The sequence below is a fragment of the Melospiza melodia genome, chromosome 18, assembly GCF_035770615.1.
Source record: "Melospiza melodia melodia isolate bMelMel2 chromosome 18, bMelMel2.pri, whole genome shotgun sequence".
Lineage (NCBI taxonomy): Eukaryota > Metazoa > Chordata > Aves > Passeriformes > Passerellidae > Melospiza > Melospiza melodia.
The window spans coordinates 3,716,363-3,739,182 of NC_086211.1; the positions used below are offsets into that span (position 1 = coordinate 3,716,363).

The window sequence follows — 22,820 nt, forward strand, 5'->3', positions numbered from 1 at the left end:
AAGAGAAAAGGGGGGCTCAGGTAGGGCTGAGGGACCCCCTTCTCCAGAAAGGGACAGAGGTGACACCACCGGGGGAATCTGGAGTGCACATGTAAAAGAGCAAAGCCTGATGGAAGAGATTAAAGCACCCAAGGGCAAAGGAGCCTTGTCCTGCCAACCTTCCTTGCCTTCAGCACAAAGGGATGTTGCCCCAGCACAGATAACCAGGTGAGAAGGGACAAGAGCTCTGTGCTGGAAGCAGTTTCTAAAGGGGAGCCAAGTACTTGGAGTCAAGTCTTTGCTTCCTTACACAGCTTCTTTGTCCTTATCATGCCTCGCTCTCTCAGTGTAGCCTTTTCTGTCCCAAACCTATTTCACTATTTTTAGTCTTGGAGTTTTCCAGGTGGTTTCTGTTTCTGGCCAGCAAAATGCTGGAGATGGTCAGGCAGCTCCGAGTGCTTCCCCTGACATTACCGGCAGAGCAGATCTTCCTGTGTCAGCTACGGGTGAATTAAATAAAATTTGTGAGGTCCAGGAACACCTGTGGAGCTGCAGGCAGGAGGGCAGATGAGAATAATTGCACATAACAGGAAGAAATTTGGTTTGGTGTCTGCTGGCCTTGCACTAAGAGGTGGATTCAGCTTTTGAAGGCAGAGGTAAGAAGCAGACATCACTCTGCTCCATTTCTGCTCTTTTCCAAGCTACAGTTCCACTTGGAAGAAAATAAGAGAGCCAGGTAATGTTCTCTGAAAAACGATGGTACAACTAAAGTGGCATTTCAATGGAGGACTACTAAACAAAAGGGATTTGTCTCCCAGTTCTTTTTACTCCTTGCCTTTCCCATTACAGAACCAGCTCTCAGAGGTCATCATTAAAAAGAACAACAACAACAACCCGGCCTCATCAGTTCTTGTGAATTCTGAAGGTCACCAATGTCACCATCAGTTATAATGACACACATCACTCCCCTCTTCACACAAATGGATTTACAACCTGTTTAAAGGCTGATGTCTCTCGAAGCACTTCACCCCTTCTGCCACCTCCTCTCTGCACACACTCACTCTACTCCAGCAACAGCTGCTGGAAGAAATGATGAATTTCATTACTTTTCATCCAAAACAGCTTTGCAGTATATGGGAGAAGCACTGAAGGCTGCAGGCTCGTTAGCACAGGATTTGTATTGCCACATTTTACTTTATTCGCCTTCCCAAATTAGGTGAAGCACGCCTGGCCCAAACCTGTGATTTCTGTTTAATTAAAATGCAGGTAGTGGAGTCTCCCGAACTCCAGAGCCCCCCACACAATCAGGTGGTGACAGCAACCTGGTAGAATAATGCTCTTGATATAGTGGCTGCTCTAACAGAGTCTTAATTTCAGTGGAGCAGAACAGCACCTCTGGTAGCAGCTGCGTTTGGGGCTGGGATGAATATCAGTAGCCAGCCTCTGCTGAACACTCACTGCCTCCCCAATCAGAGCCAGCATCCCTGACAGCTGAACTGTTAAATGAATTAACAAGGCGAAAAGGGGGCTTGCCAGCGGGGCTGCGACTCCCTTCCTAATTTCTGCAAGTGGTGGCTTTCAATTTTTCTGTCATTTGTCAGGAGATGCACATGGTTCTCTAATGAGCAGGGCAGAGCTGCAGCCAGCTCTAAAAAGGCAGAGTTAGAGGATCTTCTGGGCCTTGGAGGAGAGGGATGCAGATGCTTGAGGCAGGTGGGGGAAGGACACGGGCTCTGCTCAGGCTGAACAGGCAGCACATCCTTCCCAGCTGTGCTCAGCTCAAGGACTCCCAGCCCACTCTCCTATCTTGGGGAAGAACTGCTCTCCACACCAGCGAGTTTTGCCAATATCCAGGCAGAACTCAGAAGGAAGCCTTTGATCTTATGGGCTACCCAAAAAAGGGAAAGTATTTTCTCTACCTGTAGGATAAAATAAAAAAAAACACCATCAAAAAACACCAAAAAGATCCAAACCACTGTCACCCAGCTTTCCTGTTCACCATGCAAGTTGGGCTACAGAGGCCTTTTACTCATGGCTGGCCCATTGTTCTCCTCCAGAATTTCCCCCTGCCCATCAGCCAGAGGCAGGGAAGACCTGCTTAGGCTGCCCAAGGGGGCAGTTGGCTGCAGCACAGCTCAAGAGCACTCCAGGGCTGGAGAGAAACTCCCCATTTGGGTATATTTGCTCATTTAATTGGCAAAACTTGAGGAAGGTTGGTTTTAGTAGCTTTTTTCCCCCCAAGCTTTTCAGGTGGTTCCATTACCTACTGGAACTTTTACTGTAAAACCCAGGTTTGATCACAGAGAAGTTTTGAAATCTAACAGGGGAGAGCACAAGAGGAGAGGAAAGGAAGGAATCACAGACACCTCCTCCTGCACCACTCTGTAGAAGCTGAACAGCACAACCACCAGCAACATGAACACCCAACAGAAATGGGTGTTTTGACTGAGCTGGCCTAAGCCCAGCACATTTCCCCAAAGGCACAAAGGCCATTTTTATCCCTTTTTATGAGCCAGAGAGGAATGTTCTCCCCTCTCCCAGAGTTACTGCAATGCTTAGGGCAGAACCAGGCCCCATTTAACAGCACTGAGACAAGAGTTACCTGAGAGCTTCAGCACAGGGACTGGCCACCTTCACTCACGCTGTGCCCAGTGCTGTGCATGTGTCAGCACTTGTTTATTGGGAAGCTTTTCTCTGTTTTTAACCTGAGTGCCCCATTGCTGGAGCTCAGCAGACTCATTTTTTTCCAGCTTGCTGCTTAACTGCCTTTACCGTGGGTAAGAACATTGAGCAAACAATAACAGCAAAAACCTTATATTTCCACAGCACACTTTAACTCAAAGGTGTCACAAATCAATTTAAAACTTAAATTGCAATACCATCTCCAATCACTTTACTCACAGCATAAATCACAGCCAGTTCTGGAGGTGGAAGAGGCAGTTATATAACAAAGTGTAATAACTTCACACAACAAGAGTGAAAATCGGCAGGAAGATCCTACATTCATCATCTCTGCTGTGTGAACCTGGACGGTCCCTTTCCAGAGGTAAATCCAGGAACTCTAACACAACAGCCAAGTCACACACTGCAACTTCAGACACAGCAGCCCTGCCTGGGAAAGGAGGCCTCCTGGATAGCACAGAATCATGGAATGGTTTTGAGTTGGAAGGGATCTTAAAGCTCATCTAATTCCAGCCCCGCTTCCTTCAGACACTCAGGGGTCCTGTAATTATCTCCGTGTCCTCCCAAGTCTGTCTCCTTCCACTGCCTTGTTCCCTGAGTTATGATAGCAAGATCTGGACTGTGGGATTAAAAGACACAGTATAACAGCATTTCCTTGTTTTCCCCAGCTGATTTCCCATGCTGTGTACATGTGTATACGTGCATGTGCTGGCTCCATTTGCAGCAGGGAGATACTTAGCTCAGAAACAAAAATGTATTTTGAAGCCAGATACAGTTGGCTCCACCTGGGACTTTCTCTGCTGCAGTTGCAGAAGTAAGTTGGAGCAGAAGCAAACTAGAAAAAAATGTAAATATTGCCAGCTGTCTCTCCAGGACAACGCTGCTCTGATTAATTTATGATGTTTTCAAAGAAAGATGGTGAATGTTGCACCATATTTGAAAAGAAAAGGTTAAGCAGAGTTTAAAAAAATGCACAGCAGAGTTCTTAAAAAAATGTGCTTTGCTTAGTTTTGAGCAATAGAATGTTTAATGAGCAATAATGAAATGAATTAGTGCTGGCTTTGATAGCTCCTCCATCCCACAGCCCCGAGACACAGAACAAAGTGCAATCAGCTCCAGTGCTGGGCCAGGCAACGCGAGGGTCGAGCTGCCTCCCCTTGTTCTGAGCTTCAAATGCTGCTGCTGCAGAAATGGAGAGCAGAACTAACAAGGATTTCAGAGCCTGCCTGCCTCCCTCCAGCTGGGATCACCACAACCACAGCCCTGCTGGCAGGAGGGCAGCAGCTACTCCAATCCTGCCCTTCCCAGCTGGATTTCTGGGGGGACAGACTGGCTGGGGGTTATCTGGGCTCTCACGAAGCACCCACTCCTCGGGGCATTCACAGAAGTGTCTGCTCAACTCTTCTGTCCTCATTTCCACCTCCAGCCTTCCAGTGGGGGGAAGGATCTTTTTAAAACATTTTAAAATGATCAAAAAGGACTCAGGCACCAGATCCAGATAAGCAAAGGCCTGAACAGTGCCACTGAGCGGGGCTGGATGCAGGGACAGTCTGCACCACTCCTGGGAGCACCCAAGCCCTGTCTCCAAAACCAGCACTAAACCAGACATGCATCTCCTTGCTTCAAGAACACAAAAACACAGCCAGTGTGGTGCCAGGCAATGCCTCTACACAGAGAGTTATAAAATAAAAGGATCAGCTTTCTGAGTCTCCCTTGTTTTGTAGTTTTGTTTCTTTTCCCTTGTGACTTTCCTGTGCTCCACTTTTCACTTCTTTAACTCGAGTCAATTTTTCCCTCAAGCTAATTTGGTATGAACAGCCATCCTCCTGCAACTCCAAAAATATTTTCTTTTCTTTCTTTCACATGTCCTTTCTTCCCTCCTTCCTGCAGACCAGCTGGTTTTCCAATGGCAAGAAACTGCCAGTGCCTATTCCAGGAGAGTGGGCAACAAAAAACTGCCAGCAATAATGACTGGGGAATTTTTCAAATAATGCCTTTCCTGGACAATTATTGAACACTATGTGGAAAAAGAAATCAACTGATTTTCTTTTCACCTACCTGCTTCACCCACAAACACTTCCACTGGTGTGCTGGTAGGGCTCTCACCAATGACATTATATGCTGTCATTAGTACTTCATATCTCTTGTATTTCTTCAATTCTGAAAAGGTAAAATATTACATATTAATATTATATATTATGATTTATACTGTATTACAGCTATCTTTTAGACTCCAACACCTCTTTATCTCTAGACTTGTCTCTCAGAATGGAGCAGTGGCAATAGAACACTACAACAGTGCAATGTCTACTTCAAGCCTGAATTCACACATCACAACAGTATTTGCATCATTTTGAAAGACATTTGTGATGAAATGGCAGGATTTTCCAGAGTTTCCTCACAGTGACACTCCAGTGAGAGGAATAATAATTTCTCTCTATTTCTTATGGATAACTAACCAGAGGAACATCTCTAGGTCATTTTTAAGTACAGAAAATGGCAGGATTTGCCTTTGAATGTCACCATAAGGTCTCATTTTGACCTGCACTGGTAGGGAAGAGCCTGGCTAGCATTTGCCTAATCCCTGGGATGCTGATTTAGGGGGAGCATCTGGGAACTGCACTGCTCTAGAAAAGCTGAAGCAGGTGCACAGGGAGATCTGCAGTGGGGAATCTGGAGTCCCATTCCAGGTCCTCCACGGGGATCTTCTCCTCCAACGTGACCACAGCCCGACCATCAATCACAACCAGAAAGGAGAATTTGAAGGCTGGACTCCATTTGGACACCAGGCAACAAATTTCTTTGCTGACACAGAGAAACTGCTCTGACAGATGAGGCGGGAGAGTGAGAGAAGCGTGAGAAAATCTAAAACCCCCAATTGTTTGTGGGTAATTAACAGATGCAACGAGGGTGGAGCAGAATCACATCAACGTCATTGAGGGAGGCAGCGCCTGAGTAGTTTCAGATTTTGCATTTTCAGGATGAAAGAATCAATCCTAACAGATAAATTTATCATCTACAATACTTAACAGGGAAATTAGAGTAGGAGAGCAATCAATAATATAAATTGCCCTATTTAAATGAGCATTGAATTAAGACACGCATGGCCAGAGGTCCAAATTTCTCCCTTTGCCAATAATTTTCCCTGCTATCTATGAATCAGAGTCCCCTTAACACAGGGCTGACAGTGTGCCATTGGTTTGGTATGTCTAATTAGGCAAGTTTGTCTAATTTCAGTGTCCCAGAACTGTTTTAAGTGTTGTGCTCCAATATCTGACTGTGACTTCAGCATCATTCCCCAGTCTCTGGCACACTGTAAATTATACCTAATATATCCCCAATTTTTTAAATGTCATGTCACTAAATTTGGATGGACTGCAAAAGATGGAGCAAGCAAATCAGAAATAACAGTGCTGAGTTCATAAGCAAACAATAGCAAGATACACACGTATAGTACTGGGCAGCTTGCACAGGGAAACTGTTTTTTCTGCCATGAGAAGTCACAAGGGAGATTATAGTGTTAACTGGATGTGGAAGAAAATGGAACACGAGAGTTCATGCATGCAACTTTCAGTGGGGATCAGGCTTCATTTTTTCTTTTTTTTAGTCCATCACAATCTGTGACTCAAAAGCCTTGGGCAAAACCTATCTAGTGAACCATCAGCACCACAAAGCAACTTGCCTTTTAACTCTGTCGAATGTTATTTTATTCATTTCCAATTGAAAACACCTCTGGAGATGCACATAAATTCATTGGGCCCTTTCTAAATTGGCCTTGTACTCCATGGAATGCCCGAGCATCGCAATGCTTGAATCATAGGACTAATGATGTGATACAGCTAAACTCAGATGGACTGCAGAATATATAGCAAGTGAATCAAAATTCATTTAGCATCAGCAATGCTGGGTTGTTACAGTCACTAATGTTTTACCTTCCCAGCAGCCACATTTTTACAACAGCTACCTACTTGCATCGTCGATGTATCTGGGTGTAGGGGAAGCAAAAGGCTTAAAGAAAAAGAAACTGGAGAAAGCCAGAGTCATTAATCTGTGTTGATTTCTGCTGGATCCACGGAGGAGAGCCACAGGAGTTTGCCCATGGTATATTTTGAACCATTACAAAGAGTCTCAACTGAAGGCAATGTGCACTTACGTGTTAATTCATACGTCGTTAATGCAGAGCTGCTGTTCACTGTCTTGAAGCTGCTTTGGGCTATTCAGGGTAAGCAAAGCAGAAAGCTTGTTACAGTGCAAGGAAATAGTTATTGCAAATGATGTACAGCAGAGACAGAGGCAAATGAGGCAGCACACCCATACACAGTTTAAGCTTTAGGAATATACCTTGAAGGGCAATAAAATCACATCACTCTCTCGTAACACATCGAGAGCATCTCGCCCACATGGGGCTGTTTCATTTCCTCCTCAAACAGAGAGCTCACAAATACACAACACAAAGATGTTCTGGCTTTTAGATTAAATAGAACAAATGAGTAAAAACGAAATGATTTCTAGGGGTGAAAGCTCACAGTGGTGCATTACATGCTGATTTCTCGAGATGCAAAATTCAAAACTTGAAGAGCTGCAGAGTGCTGAGCTGGAAGCTGGACCACAAAGTGAACACTTACATCAGGGCAGGACCTGTTTCTTTAAGCGTGAATTTGATTTCCCTGAAATTGATTTCACTGAAAGAATTCAAGATTCCTGCTGTGAGTGAATTGTAATAATATGCTAAGCTGTGCAAAACTGTGGGTCAGTGAGGAACAGAGGTGTTCTAAGGTGAGAATTACGAGGAGAAAGAGGGAAATTTATCTTAGAATATATTTGTCTCCACCCCTTGCTCTCTCTGTCTCTTGACTCCCTGGAGAGGTGCAGCTTGTTTTTTCTCCTCTACAGTAATTAGGAATATAGCTGCAGGGCCAGACAAAAAGAGGGAAAAGACAAAACTGGTTGGTTTCACAGGCTCCCCATCTTGTGAGAGCATCCAAATTCATGATTTCATAATGTACACTGTCAGTCATTCAGTTTTTGTCTGAGAAAAACCCTTCTGCATTCCTATACCTATGAGAGCTTTGCATCTCTGTCCTGGTTCAAGCTGCTCAGTCTGAGAAGTCTCATTAGCTCTGACCACATAAGTGAGGTCAGAGTTAGGGGCTTACTTTATATTTAATGCACCTACTTATCCACACCCACATTAAAATTCACTCTTGCTTTTGTAGAAATCATTTCTATGGGTTCAGGAAAGCATAGCAGATGATATAAGATATTAAAATAGACTCACTGAACCCTATTCTGCTGCTCTTGGAGTATTATCTTATTCTGAATATTCCAGTGACATCGAAGAGGACAAAAGCTGGTCCCTACATGAGCACATCTCATTGCTGGACTTTATTTCTCAGGCTACTGAGTGTTCACATGTCTGCCTCACATCATCTTATTCTGCCTATTCTTCTCTCTGATTTCCTTTCTAGCCTTTATCTAAAAAGCCTTTCATTTTTTTTCTATTATTCCTCTCCCTCTCCACCTTCTTTCCATGTGAGCCATAAATCCCAGTGACTAAAATGGAAAGCAGGCACCTAAAAATTCTTGCTCATCTTTGCTATTTTCTTCTAAAATGTGGACAAGCACTTTGAAATTATAAAAATTCTATTTTAAAATTCTTCTCAGCTGTTTTCCTCATACTGTAAAAAGAAAAACAAAACGTCAATTATAAAAACTATTGAAAAAAACCAGCAAGAAGGGAAAAAGTTGCCAGCTGAGGAAAATGAAGTGTCTCTTGTTTGAAGGCAGAACAAAGTGTACCAGGGTAATTATCAAGTGGAGGTAGGGGAAGCAGAAAATCAGAGTGTACGTGGGGGACAGACCATCAATTCCAGCATGCTGGCAGAGATCAGCACAGACCATTACAATGCTGATCACACTCAAGTCACTTGCATTTTTCAGCATCTTCAGGTTGATTGTGTAAAACCTGAATTATTCCCAGCTCTCTTAGACTTGCATTTTATTTCCATGGGGTAAGAGGGTTGTGCAGTGCCTGGTGTAATGACAGATTACCACGGTGGGATATTTTAAGGTCCAAGGCTTACGTGTGAGCTCTGCTCTCAGGGCTGAGGGGTTCTGGATGGTTTTGGATTCCGTGCCAGCTCCGGTGTCGTAGTCCAGCTCGCGGTAGTAGATGCGATACCCCAGCAGGAGCCCGTTCACACTCTCCATCCTGGGGGGCTGCAAAACACCCACGGGAAGAACAGGCTGGTCAGGATGGGCATGGCAACACACATCCTGATCACAGGACAATCTTCATTTGGCATTATTTTACTGAAAGAATGATGATCAAATGAAAAGGAATAATAAAAAGTGTTCTGGCTTTGATTAGGAAGACAAAACTAGGTCTAATGACAACCTCATAGAGGCATTTAGAGAGAAGTTACAGTGTGATGGGCCCTGGTGTGGGCACAGAGGAGAACCAAGGGCTCCTCCATCACAGCTCAGAGCAGTTTGGCACATACAGCTATGGGATGGCTCAAATGAGAGATTTTTTCTTTCAGTATCATATTGGGAAATGCTCAAGGACAAAATATCTCAGCAAGGCTTCTCCAGCAGCCCCTCACATCCTCCTTCAGCTACAGATACACAGATACACAGCTACAGATACACAGCTGGCACACTGGAAAGGAGATTTGTATCTGTGTGGCTTGCTTAGGTAGAGACAAAGGGATTCCTCATGTTTTGGGAAAAATTACTTTCCTGAGTCTAATGCAGGATAAGAACTGTAGAGAAGAGATGCCTTGAGCCATTTATCTTCTAAAGATTCTTTAACTGAAATTTAAGGGGCTGAAAGTATAAATGAAAAGAGTTTTAATGATAATCTTGCCTTTAATCCAGAAAAATCCCTACCAGCCTTGAGAACTTTACTAAGGAAAGCATTGTGTAAAAATTAACTGCTGGTGTGAAACACTCTCACAATAGAAGGTAATGCCTCATGTAACTTTAATAAAGAAAGTAAGGACATCTTGACAGAAATGAGGAAGATCTTTGGTAATTCTGCTTCCAGAAATGACATGAATTTTCCATTACTCCATTACAATGGCAAGAGGAGGGAGAGAACTGTCCTGTCTCAGTGCCAAGGACCTTGCTTTGGGTGAGGGCTGAAGGAATTAAGTAGAAAGACTGCAAGTTATGGAAAGCAAAAAAAGAAAATTACATAAACCAGAGCATAAGGAAACTACACCTGCTCCAGGAGGAAGCTGCCTTCTTTTGCAGCTGTCCTGCACAGAGCCTGCTGAAAGCAACCCAAGCCCTCCCAAGATTTCACTTGCTCTGCCTATGTGGAGATCTCTTTTTCATCATTTCATGCTCATCATGGTGCTCCATCCTCTGGCAAAGCTCTAACCACCTTTCACTGCTATTTGGGATCTGAGTGGCGAACGATGCTGTGGGTACAGGATTGTGAGGGACCTCGAGGATCACCAGGGCTGGGAGCTTCCCATGCAGAACCCCACTTGCTGAAAGCTTCTCTCACAGACAGAACAACCTCCAGAAATCAGAACCAGAACTGGAGCTGATTCTTCAGCCTCCCAGTATTCCTGATGGAAGCTGTTCCCAGCCTCACCACTCGGGTGGTTAGAAACATTCATTTAATTTCTAATCTAAACAATTCATAGCCAGTTTCTAACCATTTGTTCCTGTGCTAACATTGCCTTTTGGGTTAAATTGTTCTTCTCCCTGTGGGGTGTTTACTCCTGTGATGTATTTTAGAAAGGGCAATCATATTCCCTCTACGACTGCATTTTACAAGGCAAATAAATCAAGCTCTCGTACAACAGCCTTTCCCAGTCTCAGGCTGAGAGCCCCTTGTCCAAGGGACTAAGAAAACAGACCAAATAAAGTGCCAGGTTCCTCTAGGGCTGCCCTGTGATGTTACTGCTCATGGACCAGCTGAAACACTCTCCTGTGCAAGGAGATGAGATGGGGTTACTGGAAATTATCAGTATCTCTTTTTTCTTTTCCAATCTTCTGACTTTTTGTTTTCTGTCTTACACTGAAGTTACTTTAGCCCTGATGGTGCCCTTGCAGAGAAGGGCTCCACAGCACAGCAGTGTCCTTGCCTACCTATTTTGATTTTTCCTATTTATGAGGGCTTTTCCTATTTTAATTACTAACAAACTTTTTTTTTTAATTTAGGAAAAAAGAAGTCAAAGTGGAATATCCTGCAGAAGTCTAAAAGGAAAACCCCGATGAAGTTGAGGAGGAGACTGTGACTCCCTGCTCTGCCGTGTAACTGCCTTACAAGTAAAGTTTAATTTCTCATTGTGACCCAACACTGATGTTATTGTTTTCTTATAAAACAATATATAAAAAGAAAACATTGCTTTCTTATGCTATCATGTGATTCTCCATCTTTTCCTTCCTTGAGATTTACGACAGGAAAGCTCAGAAAACAAATAGCTTGCAAACTGTCTCTCTTTTTGCCATGGAAATGATGTTTTTTTCCTGGAAAGGGTACTCTGCTAAAAGGTCAGGTCTTCCCCTTCCTATCTGTCTTCTGTGGACAAAACTCTACTTTTGATGTAATGGATTATTTAGGATTTTGTAGAAAGGCCTGGGGGATCTGCTGAAATAGGTAAAATGGTTATGAGTGCCAGCCCATAATGTTGTACAGAAGTAAGAGAAACATCTTTGTGCTGTTTCTAAAAAGAAATAAATAAATAAAGAGTGAAATGTAAGTTTGAGTAATTGTTATCTCTAAGGTAGAAGCAGAACAGTACATGATCCTGATGTTAAGTGTAACATCCTCCAGAACATTTGAAATAACCCTGCATTATTGATACAACAGACCTCACTGGAAATTACTTATTTTCTTCCTCCTTTAAATTTAAAAATAATGGACTGATTGGACCAAGCAGCTGAAAGCCCAGATAGCGCATCAAGAATTTGTTTTGTGAATTATTAACACAGCTCAAAGTTAAAAATTTAGCTTTGCTTGGAAATCCACTCTCCCATTTAGCTCGACTGCTGTTTTCAGTTTACATTATTTCTTAGACACTGCTGTGAAACTTCCTCTTAATTGGAGGCTATTGTGGGACTTCAAGATTTTTGTTTATTTGAAAAATATAGTACGGTTGAATTACCAGGACCTATTAATATACATGTGGTAATGACATATAATCGCCCACAACTCCCTTGAGATGGCTCTGGCACAACAACCCCATTTCACTTTCATGAAATGAAAAGCATCCAATTACCTAAACAACCACCTATTTCACATTAACTACACACCAGTAATCAGTCAGCTGGGGGAACGTTTATTTCTGTGGTCCATCGTGCCTCACATCCTCTTTGTCCTCTCTTTCTACTCATTTTTACCCTTTGCTGGGGGCTTGTGTTGTAGGTGGGGAGGTAGATTTGCATCTCTCCATAATTCCTCTGGTAAAACTGCTCAGCATCTCTCCTATTTGCTCAAGATGTTGTAAGCAACTCTGCTGCTCAGGACTCTCCTGTGTGAGCTGGGGCAGGCACCCAGCAGCACAGCCAGGCAGATTTTCAAGTGCTGCTGCACACCAATAAACACACCCTCATCCATATATTTTTCTTCCAAAAATGCAAGGAGTCCCATGTGTACTGTAAAATGCATATGTACATTTTTCACTATAATGCAATCTGTCCAAAGTCATCCTTATGATGTTTGGGGGGCATTGTCTGGGGAGCAGGGCGGGCAGAGGCTCTCCAGGATGGGTTGTGGATAATGTGCAGTGCCTCACTGGGGTCCTTCTATTAATGCCCACTCTGCAAAAAGAAACCTCAGGCACTGGATCACAAAATGTTCCTGCATCTCCCAGGAGGTCAGGATTGAGAGATAAAGGAAGGCAGAGGAAATGCCAATATAAAATGCAGACTTGACACAAATACTTCCCCATCCAACCCAGAGAGACTGGAGAGAGCTCAAACTTCCTTTCTTTTCTCTGAAGAAACTCGATGTTTCCCTCTCAAAGAGTCAAGAGGGCATGTGGAGCTCCTCAGAGGTATGAATGGGATCTCAGGCACTGATCTCAGGCTTCTGATCATTCCAGCAGCAGGAGGAGGCTGTGCACAACGTGAGCTTTTGATTACCTGATCTTACCAACACCATCTCTGTGGAGTATTTTCTGTGTAAAGATGCACAACCATGGAGAGCAATGAAAGGGCAGAAGAATCTGACAAGAAACAATCTTGGACATGGCTACAGGCACTCCTTTACCAGTGCCCCAGTGAGGCACAAAGTGAAAGCAACTGACAGGAATCTCCATTCATCACTAAAATTTATGCTAGATCAGGTAATAAGGAAGTAGCTGCAGTCCTTCAATGTTAGTACAATACCTCCAGCTCAAGAAAATGTCCCTGGCAATGTACCCTTAAATTCAACAAGTTAAAGCAACCAAAAAATTGTTCCCAGGAACATCAGAATTTTTCATTTACCTACCTGCCACTGCACAAGGACAGAGGAAGTCGTGTGGGGAGTTACTAACACAGAGCTGGGTGGTTCATCTGGAACTAAACAAGAGAAAAAGAAAACAAAAGCAGTTACAGCAAGAGGGTGGAAAAGGGACAGCTTTTCTTTCATTCATCAAGTTCTTTTTCCTCACTGCAGAAGGAAATCTAGCCCAGCTAGATTCATGGTGGATCCCAAAAGCAGCATGGTGGATGTGGATGCTGGAGCCCAGGGAGAAGCCAGGATCTCCTTTTACATCCCCTGCTCTACCTGGGGCCTTGGCAGCTTGGGCAGAGTGAGAAAAGCTCAGGGCATAAACCTGGAGGAAGCTGCAGCAGCCAGCTGCTCACAGAGCATCAGATGTCCATCTGTAAGGAAGTTAAACCAGCTGTGTGCTGGCTCCAAAGGGTGAGAAAACTGCACCCTGAAAAATTCAGGAGATTTTTTGCCACCTTTAGGGCAAGCCTGCCTTGAATTCAGGAGTTTGTGTCACATAGCCACACATTATTTTAGTCAGGAGAGCTTGATTTACCACAGGTTAACCCTTGCCTGTGCCCATGGCCTGTGGCACTCCCAGACACCACACAGCAGCTCAAAGACACCGAGCAAAGGCTTATCAGGAGCTCACAGCTCTCCACAGTGCAATGCTCAAGTGGCAGCACTAGGGCTGCTCAGCAGAATAAATGCTCAGTTTGTTGAGGAGGTGAGAAGCTTTCACAGATTTTTCCCAGCTGTGTTGTGAGGAGGCCAAGCACAGCTCTGGATCCACTGTAGCTAAATTCAAAGAGAACTTAAAATGAAATTTTAAATTCCAAACCAGTGAGTCAGTGCTGCCTCATTAGCACCTGTTACAGGCTGCACTGACCCTGCTGCTGCTGTGCAGGAAGGTGGAGAGTCAGGATGCCTTTAAGGGGCTGCTTAGCACATTGGTCAGGTATTAAATGGGTTCCTGTTTAACATCCCACATCCCTGAGCTCTGTCCTCTCTCTGGTCTTCTGATTTCAAGATCACATTCCCTGGCAAAATGGCTTTCTATTAGATGTCAGTGTAATTTCTAACTCATCACTCCTTGCAGGAAATAATTCCTAGCACTATATATATATATTTATATATATACACACACATAACCATAGAATCATTTCGGTTGGGAAAGACAGCACTTCCTAGCCCACTGCTAATTCATGTCCCCCAGTGCCACATGTACATGGCTTCAAATCCCTCCAGGGATGGGGACTCCGCCACTGCCCCAGGCAGCCTTAGCCAGTGCTTGAGGAACCTTACAGTGAAGGAATTTTCCCTAATATTCAATCTAAACTTCCCCTGCTGCAACCAGGCCATTTCCTTATGCCCTACCACTTCTTACTTGGGAGAAGATATTGACTCCCACCTCATAGCACCCACATATAAATGTTTATCCATGTATGTATCCCAGGATTACTCAATTTCCCAGGGTAAAAGCACATACTGATGCTTTTCCTACTTTGCAGAATTCCTTTCTCCATTCAAGACATCAGAGCTACTTCTGCATTCAGGCATCGACTTTATACAATCAAGGAATTAGAAGCTGATCTCTAAGGCTAAAAATAAAAGCCTTGTCAATGTCATTCACAGTTTATTAGTCCTGATCTGCAGGATTAAATGCTCATGTTTCCAGGAGCTTCATACTCTTTCTTACTTATACCTCTGCAATTTTGCCATTCTGCAGACTGACGTGGATTGTGAGGGGAAAACAATTGAAGAAACTTCTTCAAATGTATGCAGGGCTCTACATTTATTTTTAATGCTCTCTTGTAAATTATTCAATTTCTGCAAAGATAATGGTTAGTGCAGAGTTTGGAAGCCAATCAAACGAAGTTTAAATCCATTTTGAGACTCCTGAAAGTATGATTCATTATCAGAGGGCACAGCAGGACACTTGAAGGCTGCCTGTTAACTCAGCCTTATCTCATTGCTACCTGTGTCAACTTCCTGTGGACAAAACCACTTTGGCTGTTGGTTTTCACTCCAGCCTCCATGGAGAACACCCTGCAGTGGCTCCAGGAGCCCTGGGGAGCCCCCAGTGTGCCTCTCCTCCTCCTCCCTTACCATCCTGCAGGGTTGTGACCGCCTCTGTCTCCGTGCTGAAGTCGCTGTCCCCGATGTCGTTGGTGGCCTTCACTCGCAGCTTGTAGGAGGTGAACGGGTTCAAGCTGTGGAAAGGAGAAAACAAGGCTGAAAAGGGGATGAAATCTCCCTCCCTCATCACAGCTTGCCTCCACAGAGAACCTGCCCACCAGAGCCACTGAGCAGTTTGTCTCCTCTCCCCATCACCTCTTCTCTGCAGTCTCCCCTGGCTCCCACCCTTGCTGCCATCAGCACCTTCCCAGATGAACCCTGCCCCGAGTTTCCAGACACACTCATTTATTGCTGAATAAATGAGACCACCAGAACACAGACCTGAAGCTGCAGCTCATGGAGCAGCCCACGACTGGGGCTTGCTATCTGAGTTCTGCATGGCTGTGCAGAGCCTGGCTTTCAAGGTGCTTTGCTGAGATATCCTCCAAAGCCATCTGGGCCAGCCCATCCTCTGAGCATGGATGGGCAGGACAGGTGGGGAGGAGGCAGGAGACGTGCCCAGGGTCAGCCAGGGCCCAGCAGGCTCTGGAATTCAAGAGTGCCAGCTCCTGACTAGTCCCCTACACCACACCACTTGATCAGTGCATTTTGCTCCTGCTGAATCCCAAATTAATGCCATTACTTGGATTATTTAATAAAGACTGCGACAACAGGTTCCCTGCAGCTCTTTTATCTATGTGGTGCTTTAAGATATGCAAAGAGTGATTTCCAGCTGACATAACCTTGCAAAGATGATTCTGTCTCAGCTTGGCAGGGGAGGTGAAGGGGAGGCTGCCTTTGGAGTCGCAGGCAGAGGTTTGAAATGCAGAGCTGTAACTTACAGGGGATTTCACTAATTAATTGGTAGTGTCTAACCGTCCACTGGCAGATGGAACACTGACTACAAACCCAAGTTACTTGTAAGGAATGATTAAACAACAAGGATAATGCATTCTGATGGGCAGCACTCTCACATCCATGACTCTTCTGGACTTCCACAGGAAAGTGCTTTTAGCAAGGGGGAGAGGAAATCTCTTTTAGTAGTGCCACCCTATCAGGACAGAATTACTTACCTACAGAAACTTGATTAATATGAATCATCCTTTTTGATCTTTTGTTTTCAGTCATGCCAATGTCAAGTATAAGTGACATAGATGGTTTTCTTGTTTTTGCAGGTTTTGACTGGAAAGATCCTGGCACACAACCAGTGAGCTGCCATATACCACAGCCACTAATGCTTTTAATAACAGACCCAAAAAATCTCTCTCTGAATGCTCGGAATACCTGATTCTAAAGCCTAAAGCTCACAGCCTTTTAGAAATAATCTGATTTGTACTGGCTCGTCAACAGAGGAAATGGACAGCAAAACAAGTACCTGCTCGTAGACATTCAATTACTTCTGCTGATGTTACAAGGACTTTAATTACACCAGTATTGCAGAGGATATAATGAAGCCTGAATAACAAAGTTTAAACATTCTGATGCTATCTATAAACTTCAGTATGGAAAATACAGATAAAAATGGTTCTCATTTCATCTGGAAAAGCTTATATAGAGATAATTGCAATGCAGCATTCGGAGTGGATTTTAACATCAGTCACTATTGAAAGGATTTTTAACTAGTTGTATTTTACAGAGCACTGTGTAGCTACATATGATTTAGCCTGAGTAGTGTTATCTGTGGTGTTGAGCTTCCAGGAAAGGCTTCAAAAAGATGCACTGCAGTCCGACTTTAATTAGATTTATTGCATGACCTTCAGCAAATCTCCCAACTGCTGTTCATAACACCACCTCTAAAATGGGAGCAGCGGCCTCACTTAACCTCTCTCCCCCAAAAGGAACATGAAGCTGAGTGAGGCTTGTTTTGGTTTCCTAACTAGTGGGAAAGTGTGGGAATTTCTGTGCTAGCCTGGGATCACGTGGTACCTTTCAATAAGGCAGGATGTGGCCTCGTGGCTGATGGAGGAGGAGTAGGTTTGCCAGTCCCCATGTGGCAGCTCCCGCACTTGGACTGTGAAGTATCGGATTGGAGATGATCCATCGCTGCCAGGGACCCAGGTCAGCACCAGGCTCCGGGAGGACACGTCAGCCTGGGGGGTCATCACCTGCCTGGGAGGTGCTGGTCGCTCTGCAATCAAACCATAATTTAGCTGCTTTGAGAGGAAATTCAAAACAATGTAAAATGAGACAGCCTGGTCAGGTTTTAACACTGGCAAAGCCAAAGGGCATTGAATGTTTGGATTTGCCACATGAAGTATACAACCATCCCATTCCTTAACCTTCTACTGCAAGGAGGAGCAGTAAAACTGATTCTTATCTTCCTGCATCAAAGTCACCATAGGATATAAACTTTCCTCACAGCAGACCTCAAACTTGGGGGGGTCTTGACCTGGCCGGTTAAAGAAAAAGGACTGGCAGCCAAGCAAAGCAATCTTCAATGAAACTCAGCTGTGCTTCTGGCTGCAATTGCTCTTTTGACAGAATCTGTGTGCAAATCAGCTCCATTTTTAACCTGTTCTTACTCCTTGGTACCAGGAACTCTGTTCTCTCTGTGCTGTGCAGGGTCCTCTTCCCCCTGCTGAGGCAAGAGGAAGGGGTTAGCTGGAACAGACTGTTGTGTGGCAGAGTCCAAGCACACACAGCTGATGCTGGATTCCTGAACCAGGCAAGGAACCAGGAGGCATCAGCAGCTCCTGGTGCTGCTGCTTCCAAACCCCAGCCTGGAACCAGCACAGAGCTGGGGCTGAAGCACCTGCTGCAGGTTCCTTCCAGAGCTCCCCAACTCTTCCCTTCATACCCACTAACCTTGAACCTGCAAAGTCAAACCAGGCAGTGCTGAGGGAGATCTCTCCAGAGTAATTACCCTCACACCTCTGGGATGAGCAGGGAATGGCAATGCAGGTGTAAGCATGCCAGCCCCCAACTGTTTCATTACAGATCTCCTTTCCCGTCACCGCGTCTCCGCACTCCATCGATTTCAATAGAGAAACTCTATAGAGTGAGGAATAATTGTTTAATTGTTTATCATGAAGATTATTGATTCTGATTAAAATGTGTGGCATGTAATAAAGCAGAAATTGATTGGAGACACCACAGTGACTTGCTTTTGAGAAGCAATTCAATTCAACTTCATCAGCACTTGTTTCCATAAACACACCTCTGCCTGCCTGATTCCTCACAGCTCCGTGCGGCCAGCGCTTCATTTCCCTGCCAGCCCCTACAACCATTTCCTGCATGTTTTGGCATTTCTCTGCAGCCTGCTCTCACTGACATCAGTGCCCAAAGACTTGTAAGCTATTAGCTGGAGGAAGCCCTGGGTGCCAGCAGCCTGCGAGCAGCAGCACGACGCGAAAGGTCAGTGCCTTACACTGACAGGCGGAGACAGGGACGTGGGGTTATTCCATGCCAGGCAGGGAGAGTCATGCAGGGATTTTATTCATTCTGCTGATAAGCTCTGCACTTTTGGGCAGGTCAGATCTTGCAGTCAGTCTCCCATGATTTGGTTTCTTTCTGCTGCTAATGGGAGATCTTAAAATCTCCCGTGTTGCAGGATATACTCCCTGACTGTTTGTACAAACCCATTAGTATAAAGAGTTTATTTATAGGAGTTTAGCCACAAGCAAGCGCTAAGGTGAGACTGTCAGTGCAGGCTTGAAAGGCCACATGACTCTGTAGACTACTTTTAATTTCTTGCTACATTTCACTTTTTTAACTCAGTTCTGCCCTGATCACCAATGTTGACTATTCTGAAGTGTAGATTCAAAGCACTGCAGGAGAGGCTCTGGAGAATACAGCCACAATATAACTTGGGATCTATAAATCACAGGCACTACTGCAAAATGTAAAGATTTATACTGGGACTAACCAAGGAATTTACAAGGGCAAGAGTGACTAATTTTGTTAATTTTCAAGAGAATTTTTGTGTCTATCTACCTTAGTATCAAGGTCTATGAGGATATTAAATACATCTTTATTAACAGGAATTAGGTATCTTTTCATTCTAGAATATTTATTGTCATATATACACATTTCAGGTTAATTTCTTGTTAGCAAAATAGCTGCACTGGATAAATTTCTTTATCATCCCCTTTTATAATTCTTGCTGATGTGAGAAAACACATTGTTGTCCTTATACTTTATATGAGATCAGTAAACTTGTGGTTCCAAAGCACGTAGAAACCCAGCAGAGTTGTCCATCAAAAAGAGAAAGGGATCATGTTACACAGTGATTTGGGTACTCAAGATAACCCTAAAGCATTGATAGCAACAAGGGGTCACTGTTCCCACAGTGCAGCTGGGAGTTCTGCCTTGAGCTGTTGTGCATCTGCACAGTCTGGGGAAGCTCAGCACATTTTATTGAGCAGGAGAGGCTCTGAGCTTTGAGAATTCACATTTTTTGGCATGGTGGGTTTTTTTTTGGAAGCCTCTACATGTCAGGCTTTGAACCTCTCCTTTGACAGCAATCAGACAGGGTGGGAGAAACCTTGAGCTGATAAATCTCTTTGATGGACAGTACCTTTAGCAGAGGCACTTCCAATTTCCTAATACATCTCCAGAGGTTCTTTCTCTGAGGATTGCACTATTATGCACTGGGAAGGCTGCACATGACCTGCAGAGCTTTGCCAGAGGGAATTTTAAACCCAACCAAACAGGCCAGAAGTAGTTGAAATGCACCTCACAGGCTCTTGGTTTTGGTAGCTGAACATCAACTTCTCTTCTTAGAAATGTTAAAAGAAAAATAATGAGGAAGACGTTGGCAAATACAATGGGAGATCCTTAAAGTCCTTAGAAAGGACTTTAAACAAATGATTGCTTATCAGGAAGATTTTAGGAATTAAAAGCAAATGTCATTGGTTGTATTATGGTGCACCAAGAGCAGGCCCACAAGAACATGCAGGAATTCTAACAACAGTTGAAAGACGTCTGTGGAGGTCTGGTCTGGTGACCTGCTGGAGTGTGCTCTTCTCTGAACTGTGACTTTTATAAGGCATGGGAGTTGTATGGTTCTAGTTTTTGAGGGAGAATTTTACTCAAAAAATATCAATATCCAGACATAGCACAAAACCCAGTGGTCCTGGTAGAGTTACTCTGGCTTGTTTTGATTTTGCCAGCTCAAGAGACCAGATACATTCTTTACAGTGGAACATGGCCTATGTGCAAGACCAGAGAAAAAACCACACTCTGGTTCTCCACCAATATCCAGCAATATATTCTCTTTTAGCTCTGAATAAAAAAAAAATTAAAAATCTTCATGCACAAGTAGAAAATGCAAATTTTTAAATGGAAGCTCTACAGATCAGTTCTAAAACTGGAGGAATGAGCAGTTCCTTGAGCCAAAGCATTGAAAACAAGTAGTGATGCAGAACAGATCCTGTAATACCTTACATGTCTTTCACATTTTGGTACATTTGGTATCAAAGCATCTGGTTTCATTTACACACACATATAAATGCCACCTTCTAGATTCCCTTCAGAACAGAATTAGCCTGGAGAGTCAGGATGCAAACAGCCATTTAATGGCTGATGCAAGAAGCAGAAAACGTCTGGGCAATCCAGATGCAAAGGCTCTGCTGGAGCGTGTGGCAGCGAAAGGCCAGAGTAATTACAAACACATTAGGTCAGGGCTGAGGCACAATGGAGGAGCTGTGGAGAAATTCTGCAACACCACTGCCTCTCATTTTGCGTTCCCTAATCAATATAATTCATCCATCACTTACTTTCTTAAGATTGCAATCTTTCTAGAAAACGAGAGAGCTAAAGAAAAAAAAAAAAAAAAGAAACCCATCTGACTGCAAAAAGAGGCTGCACATGGCCAATATAGCAGCTGATGGAAAAATCAATTCCAACAGCCTGGCAGGTTAGAAGAACTGTGTCTCATAAAAGTCTGCCTTGCTTTCTCAAATCATGATGCTGCCATGGACTGGGGCAGGTTTATGGGGTGAGAAGGAGGAGGTGCAGCCTGCTATTAAAATCCCCCAAAGCGCAGTGCAGGCTCCAGGGCAGGCACAGAAATTCCCTGAACCCACGGCTCGCAAGCATTACCTCGTTTCTCAGTGGTGATCACCGTGGCTTCCAGAGGCTCCCCCCAGCCCTGCCTGGTCTTGGCAGATGTCCTGAAGATGTAGGCTGACTCTGGGCTCAGGTCTGTAGCCGTGAACTGCCGGACTGTGGAGCCAACCTCCACCGTGGTGAACTTGTTGGGGCTGCTGCTGGCCAGGCGGTAGGCAACCTGGTACCCTGCAGGGAGAGAGGGGAAAAGGCTCAGGTGGCTTCTCCAGCAGGGACAAAAGAGCACCAGCGCTATTAGTTTATCCTAATTGCATGCTTATCTGAAGGGAGAAAAGTAATTTACTGCCTTTGGTGTTACACAGCTCTGCTTTTTGGCAGATGCCACACACCTTACAAAGGAAATCACTCGCACACGAGGCTCTGCTGGATACAACTGCCATGAAACTGAGCTCACTTTCCATTCCTTAGGCCAACAAGAGGCAAAACTAGTTTAATCCTTCCTGGGCATTCTAGCACCTTTTTGGAAAGCAAAGTAACAGTGTTGGTGCAATGTGTCACCTGACTGAGGTGGTTCAAAGCAACGCTCCAGTTCCAGCTTTCCAACCCACGCTCACAGGTTGTTCTGTCCTCCCCCAGTTTCAGCACTGGCTCAAATTCAAGGCTCTTCAGCTGCAGCTCCAGCAGCTAGATTGACCAAACCAGGCAGCCTTCACACTGCTCCAGTCAAAGCTTGCTCCTCCTTTCTGCAAGTGCTTTTCCCTCAGCAGTGAGTGCCAGAACTGCCAATAAAGCCACGCTCTGTCATTCAGCATTGCCGCCCTTGCCCAGAGCCTGAGGAAGGAGCCTGCAAGCTCTGTGGTCCTGCTTCATCCAGGCAGGTCTCAATAATCAATTTTGCTGATGCCTGTAAGTGATAACCCCCCTTCCACCCTGCCTGACAATCAGGAGCTCACAGTTTAGCCTGGGTTATTAATGATTCCACTGTGCAAGGAGGGTTTCCAGGGTTCTTACGCACCACTAGCGACAACTGTCCCCCAAAGAGGGCCTGCCAAATGTTCAAATCTATTCTGTAAACCCGGCAATTCAATCAGGCTCTCACTTCTGGAGCTCAATGGTAACTTCCAGTCCAGCAGCTGACTTCCAAAATCAATTAATAGTAGAACTGATGTGGGGTTTTATTGCCCGAGCTGAATGTATGATTAAATGCTCCACAGACTTACACAGCCAACAAATCCAAATCAAACCAGCTGAAAACAAAACAGTCATAGCACAGTTCTGCCAACCCTCTGCTCACCCTCTGAATGACAAAAGAGGTCTGCAGCACCTGAGCCATCTCTTTCTCATGGAATTAATATCCCAGCTAGAGTTTGAACTCCCACCACGTCTTGGCTGTAACAAGACCAAGGGGAGCCAAACCTGGCATGGTTCATTTGGGAAGGCCAGTGCATGAAATCTGAGGGGCTGATCTTACCTATGGCTATTAGAGAAAACCCAATGACATTTATTTCCCACTGTGAATATGCCACAATTGTCACATTGCCATTCACAGGAAAGGCCTGGAGTTCGTGCAGCCCCTGGAATCGATGCCGCTCGC

At 44.5% G+C, this 22,820-nt stretch overlaps 1 protein-coding gene across 2 annotated transcripts in view; it reads right to left on the minus strand.

Annotated features, from left to right (window-relative positions):
- SDK1 (sidekick cell adhesion molecule 1) overlaps positions 1–22,820 on the minus strand; it is a 387,464-nt gene that overhangs the window by 44,801 nt on the left and 319,843 nt on the right. Inside the window, exons 30-36 of one of the 2 annotated variants that reach the window (XM_063171738.1) lie at positions 21,260–21,454; positions 17,144–17,345; positions 15,209–15,312; positions 13,115–13,185; positions 8,745–8,880; positions 6,815–6,874; positions 4,720–4,821 (exon numbers count right to left, since the gene is read on the minus strand). In XM_063171738.1, coding sequence (XP_063027808.1) covers positions 4,720–4,821; positions 6,815–6,874; positions 8,745–8,880; positions 13,115–13,185; positions 15,209–15,312; positions 17,144–17,345; positions 21,260–21,454 — 870 coding nt within the window. The remainder of the gene's footprint in view (positions 1–4,719; positions 4,822–6,814; positions 6,875–8,744; positions 8,881–13,114; positions 13,186–15,208; positions 15,313–17,143; positions 17,346–21,259; positions 21,455–22,820) is intronic. The other variant, XM_063171739.1, reaches the window with a different exon arrangement.